Genomic DNA, 7424 nt, shown 5'->3' with positions numbered 1-7424 from the left:
TGGATGTCCGTGGCGAAAGATTTAAATGGAGTGAGTAATATCTCTTGTCCTCTAAAGGACATGGAAGCTACCTTTCTCTGCTGGGTGTGACACATTGTTCCCTGCATCATCTGCAAATTGTGCAGTGTGCGTAATCTCATTATTGCATTACATCCAGTTATTGACTATGACTAATGGTTTTTCCTGCAACTTTGAATCCTTTAAAGTATTGCACCGACTGTTTTGTGTTTCGTAAGAATACACTTTAGAGTTTAACACCGATGAATTTTCTGATAACAGTTCAGCTCCTGTTTTGACTTTAACAAGTCCGGGATTTTCCCTGGTAGCGAACTGTCATACGCTGTGAGTTTTAGGAAGTTACTCAAATCCAAATGGGGTTTCCAGACACATCCTTCAATTAGCGTGTGAGATGCGTCCGTTTTCAGGAGAGAGATCAAACTATCGGTGTCAGTGTACAGAAGCTTAACTCTCCCGCCATACAGTTTTGAAGAGCACGTCGTGGCGAACTTGTACATCATGTCCTTTGCCAAGATCCAGTATGCTGAATCCAATATAGATCAGGGATTCAGCACGACAGTCTCCTTGCAGTGATTCACAATGTGCGGTATTCCTCCAACCTCTCAAAAGATTTGTCGTATGCTTAGACACATTTCTAAGCAGCGAGGGTTTAGTTAGTGAAGTAACAACAGTCCTGGTGGAATAGTTTAAAAGGGTTTTTAATGAATTTACACCAAAAAGACCATTCATCAAGATTTTTGATGGTGTTCCTGCTTGTCGGGGTCCGTTTCTTTCGCTCTCTCTCTGCATTCTCCAGTGATGTATTCCCGCAAATATCCCTGCTTGAACTTGTAAACTTTCCTTACCCTCTCCACTTCAACCCGAAGAGTCTTATCAGCGTTTGTAAAAGAAGAGGACAGATCAGATGGTTGCACATTGGCAAATGTGTATCCACCAGTTTGACATTCTTCTTAGGCAGCTTCACATTGAATTTTTCCAATAGACTTTTAGTGTATGGGGAGAGGTGTTGGAAAGTCACGTTCATATGGTGCAGGGCCAAAGGGAAGTCATCAGTCCGGAGGGCGACATCGTCTCTAACCTTCTTGGTATCGAGGAGGATGAAGTAACCGTATTCCCCCTGCGAATTGATGCTCGTGATATCGCTGGCGATAAAACTCTCAAGTTCGGCAGGGGAGAGCTCCGTTACTTCATCCAGAGGCATTTTATATCTGCTCATGACTGTGGGATAAAGACTAGTGAAATCAACATATAATATATATGATTGTTTGTCACCCATTTTAGAATTAGAGTTTACTTCCGAGTTGTTGGCTATGCGTCTTTGGATTAGACTGCAGAAACCACCTCTAATGTTGTTGGAAATCAACTGGTAAGTTTCCCGTCAGAAATTAGGGGAGGCGTGTTTGTGAAGAGTGAAGAAATGCATCTAGAGAGAGAGAGGTAGAGGTTAAATAATAGATGGTCTATTAAATTCTTGGCGTGGCATTCCTCAAGCAGTAAACATCGCACAATAATCCCACATCCATAACCAAATATAAATGGTATATAATCAAACGAGTTAGTACACTTTGCAGCCTTCCACACTTTGAGCGTGTTCGTATCGCCGTCGGAGTATGTTTTCCCCGTCAGTGAGGAATTGAAATGCACTTTAAGAGGGACACCCGTTTTTTTCAACACGTTGAAACCTGTGACATAATCATATGGGGTAATACTGTTTACCCGTACTTAAAACATCCGACGTGTGATTTCCAGTGACCCCTTCTGTTTAATATGGCTCGAAGCGAGACTGGATAGCGATCCTCTTATGTTCAAACTATCCATCAATCGGATGTTACCCGTTTTCAGTGCATAAAATGTACCCCCATCACGTTTCAAAATTTCAAAGTTGTGTTTGGCGGACGCTTCTTTCAAGATGAGGGCGGCATCATATGATCAATTATGTACTAAAATGGGTAGGGATCTTTCAACTTGTTTCACATTTATTTTCCTCTCACATAAACTGGCCCAGTCTCTTGCAATTTTATTGAAAATCGTCGACACTGTTCACCTACACCTCTGTGTGCATGATGATAAGCACGCTTCTGCTATCGATGATGACGTGGCAATGAGCGTATGCTCTCTTGAAAACGATTCTTGGGTTTTCATCTTCTTCTTCCGGCTGTCTGTTGTAAGCCTCAAAATCTAAGAGAAGCGATGTGTGAGCTTTTATTCAAGCGCTTTCACTTTGGTGAACTGTTTAAACTATTTAAACAGTGGTTGGGTTGAACATCTTTGGGTGTGGCGCGTTGCGAATGGCTGGAGTTTTGAAGAGAGTGAGCAATTGTAACACATGCTGCTTCCACGTAGTCGCGCATTCTCCAGTTGGCGGTGGAAAGTATCTACGAAGGTTGGCAAATGCTTGATGAGGGCGACATGGTCATCAGTGATCAGCAGTAGAGGAACTAGTCGGGGACATGATTTATTGCCCCCTTTTCTGGCGAGATGCACTGTCAGTGTTTTTCTGTCCTTTCCATGACCACTTCCTCAATTTTAGCCTTCATAAATATTAAGGTTGTTATCCTTCTGTAACGTTTTGGAAAGTATCACTGTTCACAGGTATTAGCCGGCGTGTGTTTAATGGTAGGCGTTTCAAGTTTATTCGTCTTTTCATCTCGGGTGAGGTTGCGGATTAGGATCATCATTTTCCCTCGGTATGCTGTATGCTTCTAAAGCTGTATTGACGCAGTTGTACCCCGAATTAATGTTAACGATTTGTCCACCACCCTATCTCCTGCCAGGATACTCTCGAAAATTGGCCATGTTCACCAGTTCTTCCGGAGTCTTGATCTATACACTGCGCAATGATGTGATCGCCAACCTGAGCCTTCACAAGTTTAGTCTATCTTCCAGATTGCTTTCGCCACATATTCGATAGCCTCGTCTATCACATCGGTAGCAGTGTCCACCAATATTAGCGTGGTGAATATTAATGTAAAGTACCAGTTTCACGAGTGGCACTGGCACCGTCATTCTCTCTCTGCTGATGACAATGCACAAGTATAGCATGGCGCTATTTACATTCAGGTTGTTGAGAGCACGTATAACCTCCTCGACAAGTTGCATTCGGTTAAGTCTGAGTGCCGTTGTCACATCGGCGATGCGTTCCCACCGCGGTCAGTATGTGATGGCACTCACAATCGACCTACCTCTCCTTCCTGTCAAACAGCGATTGCTTCTCCTGCTGCTGGGACACTCGCTGTTTAGCTGCGCCCTACTGCGACAGTGTCTTCCAGCATTCGCTGCAGATGTTTCCATCGCATTTGCTACCTTCCAACAATCCATTTACTACCTGTTCTCTAAATTTCCGCTGACTTAGTTTTTTATTTGGATTTTGGATACCATAAGCTATTTTTGCATCCACCAAAGCCACTTCTATAACAAAATGCCATATAACCTGATACCATTTCTTCTTCCTCTGGCTAAAATTATATGTTGCACACAGTTGATCAAACCTGTCCACCCCTCCCTTATATTTATTATAATAAGCTTGAACAGATGGTTTATGTACAATTCTATCACCTTTTTTTGATTTTATTGTTACCCCTGTCACACCTGAATCACCAACAGTTGACAACATGTTCACTTTGCCTGTGTCCTGCCAAGTTGCTGCTACCATTGTATTTTCATTATTTGTCCATATTATTGGAAGTTCTCCTTTTTTATTTTAGCTCTTCCCATTTCCTTGGGCAGACCCTTTCTATTTACACGAACAGTGCCACAAGCACCCACACCTCTCTCCCTTAGCTTACTAAAAAGCTCTACACTTGTGTAAAAGTTATCCACAAAGAGTATATGGCCTTTATTTTCAAACCCTTCTAATAATGCTAAGGTAACCTTAGTACCTAACCCACCTTCACTAGGGTGATGATTAACTGTTTCCTTGCCTGTATATACATTGAAATGCATAAGGTATCCAGTTTTGGCATCACAAAGGGACCAGAGTTTTATCCCCCATCTTGTTGGTTTTGAAGGTAAATACTGTTTGAAATACAACATGCCTTTGAATTTCAACATAGTCTCTTCAATAGCTATTTCTTTATTACTTCTGTAAATTTTTGTATACAAATTTTGAACAATATTTAGAATTAGCCTCGCCTTATAAAGCCTATCATTACTTTTGTGTGCATCATTGTCTGCAAAATGTAAAAAAGCACGTATCAACTGGTACCTGTCTCTAGTGAACACCTCACTAAAACCTGGTGTCTTTGATAACCAAAAAGGATCTGCAAAGTATGATGCTAAAGTTGCTTTCTTGACAATACCCATCATTATTTCTACAGCAACAAATGCTTTGATTTCTTCTACTGTTACTGGGTGCCAATTATTGTATCTGGATCTGCACTGGAATGGACGCCTCATATTTATCATCATCTCAGCATATTTATTTGTTTCCATAACCACATGTTCAAATATTTCTAAGGGAAACAGTTTCAAAAAACACTCATAGGGAGTAAGATTTTCTATGCCCTCTACACCAGGATCACCTGTAAAATCTGTAATTTCATCTAATATTTGGGGGTTTACTGAAACAACATCTTCCACTTTATGCCATTCTACAGCTCTTTGGTAATTACTAGTGGTTGGAACTGCAATATCCTCCTCTTCTGAAACCATATTTTCAATCATATCTTCTGCTTCATCAGTATCTTCTTCACTGTCCCCTTCCCATAAATCAGTCATTTCCTCAAATGCATCCTCATTTTCACTGTCAGATGCTCTTATTTCTTCAAGCTCCCTCAAAATATCTTCTTGTGTTTTTAAAATTCTTGCTTGCTTTCTTGAAGGATTCATGATAATCTAAAATTTAAAATGAACAAAAATTATAAATAAAAGGCAAAAGCAAAAAAAAAAAAAAAACTTTCCTAGGTAATAGACACAAAACCATGTAAACTGTTACAAATTACAAGGTAAGAGTTACTGCTTGATCAGTGGTAACAAACCATTGATCAAACAATAACTCTTGTTCAAAATTTTCCGGGCTGAAAACCAACCTAACCCCCACAGTAAGCATAAAAACAATCATTATCTTGGATAAAAATGTAAAAATGAAGCAGAATACCAAAAGTAATCTAACCTGCACAGCTGTGCTTGTGAAGCAAATACATGACAGGAAATACAAAAACAAATAATAATGACTGGTTTTATGGGAATTTAGTTTACATTGCTCAATCAGTACTAACTTTTCAACTTTTCCCAAATAAAGTTGCCAAATCAATCAGTACTCATTTTTTTATTTCCCAGACAATGTCCACGAAGCCTAGCTGGCCTAAATCACGCATTTTTTTATTTCCGGAACAATGACGAATCCTAGCCTACCAAAACACGCAGGCATACATGGCTTGACTAGGCTATCTTCGTCCTTTCTCTCTTCCCACTTCTTCCTCTGTTTCTTTATTTATATATATGAATACAAGTATGTGTCTATACAATATTATAAGCTAACAAAAATGCATATACGTAGATTACTCATTCACATGTTTGTGTACATCCATGATCGATTAAAAGGCTTGACATTTAAATGGCCAGTTAAAGGGCCAAACAATAACATTTAGATTCTGGCCATTATATCGGCTTCATTTTACAATTACATGAGCTTGTGGTAACTTATCAAGCATCATTTTAAACCAGCATTGATTCACAATAAAAAAAAATGCATTAATACACAAAACATACCAATTTATTTAGAATAAATAGACAAAATACAATTTATTTCTTGTCCAGCTGGGTGAGAAGCTCTGGAGGTCTATTTGTTATTGTTACGTTTCGGGACGCCACCGACAGATGGTGCTAGATATCGACATCAAGTTTTCTCTGATGGTAAACAGAAGAAAATGGACCAGTAATTTTAAGGGTAAACTTTTTCTATGGTGGTAAACCAGAGTCGACGCACGTGCTTCCACTACAATTAACTCTCGTCGCTCACAGGCGACAGGCACACCAAAAGGGTTAATAATAGTTCTTTTTAGCAGAATTTTATATATTTATTTATTTATTTATTTTAGTTAGTTTTCTTTTTTGTTTTTTCTTTTTAATCAAATTTATATGTAGTTCTGTTTAGCAGAATTTTCATTTTAATTTTTATAACATACTATAAAAGCGAAAAAATCACATTTAGTATTTGGAGTCGGTGACCCTGGTAGTTGTGACGTCAGATAACGTACAATTAATCAATCAATTATTAGATCTGATACATATTTCCTCCATGAAATGATTCTTTCTTGAATTACTTCTCTTTTAAATTTTGCAGATATTTTGTTGTGTAAGAGGTTTTACTGTATCAATTTCTAATAATAATATGGTCAGTTTTTGTAAATTTTCTTCTAATCTCGATAAAGTTTTATAAATTTACTGAACTTTCTATTCAGATTATCTAATCATCTTCCAATTTGGTGATTTATTTTTATTAATTCTGTTAGTTTTTCAGACCACCATGGGACCTTGTGTTTTGTTGGAAGAGATTTGGTTTTTGTTATTGCTTTATCAGCAGCATTTGTAACGAAATCAACAAGAAATTTATAAGTTTCATTATGGTCTTTTAAATATTCAAATGGTGGGATATTCCTAGTGTGGAATTCATATTGCTCCCAATCTGCTTTATAAATGTTATAATGAGGGACATACTTAGTGGGATTATTTTGTAATAATGAAAGTAATATAGGGATATGATCACTCCTATGCAAGTCGTAAACCTTATTCCAATCCAATCTGTCTACTATGTTTGTTGTAGATAGAGCTAAGTCGATTGAGGAAAAGGTTCCATGTGTTTTCAAAAAAATATGTGCTGATTTCGTTATCATTTATACAGGACATGTCTTATGAATCAATGAATTCTTCTATTTTACTTCCTGCTTTATTTGAGTCTGTAAAATTGTACCACATCCAATTGCGGGCATTATTTTTATTATTAAAAAAGTTTAAACAGACCACTGAGCTGACTATCAGCTCTCATTAGGATGGCCCAAAGGATTTGGATGAAATGACAGGTCTTGGCTTAGAAGCCTGGCACTGGGACCAAATAGGTCATTCGATATAGTGATGAATGAATGAGAATGAAAATAAAAATTGCACAGAGGCACACACTCTTATACTGGAACACACTTACAATAAATACATACATACTCAAGTTTCCATACAGTTGACCCTCGTTAACATGGGCTAATAGGGGCCGTAGGGTGTCTGTCTTAGCCGATAGTCCAGTTTAACCGGTGATATATATATATATATATATATATATATATATATATATATATATATATATATATATATATATATATATATATATATATATATATACCTATAAATATGCTGTATTTCATTATTTTTATAAAGAGTATGGATAATAAACCAGTTTGGGAACGCTTGAATTAAAG

General features: G+C 37.7%; 1 protein-coding gene across 1 annotated transcript; it reads right to left on the bottom strand.

Annotated features, from left to right (window-relative positions):
- Positions 1-3265: 3265 nt before the first annotated feature.
- LOC136846978 (piggyBac transposable element-derived protein 4-like) lies at positions 3266-6746 on the bottom strand. Its single transcript, XM_067118235.1, is given in 2 exon segments — positions 3266-3717; positions 3720-6746. Coding segments are annotated over 2 exon segments (1578 nt in total). The 5' UTR covers positions 4846-6746.
- Between the last annotated feature and the right edge of the window lie 678 nt (positions 6747-7424).

The sequence above is a fragment of the Macrobrachium rosenbergii genome, chromosome 16, assembly GCF_040412425.1.
Source record: "Macrobrachium rosenbergii isolate ZJJX-2024 chromosome 16, ASM4041242v1, whole genome shotgun sequence".
Lineage (NCBI taxonomy): Eukaryota > Metazoa > Arthropoda > Malacostraca > Decapoda > Palaemonidae > Macrobrachium > Macrobrachium rosenbergii.
The sequence above is the reverse complement of the archived record's forward strand: the minus strand, read 5'-3'. Positions and strand labels throughout refer to the sequence as shown.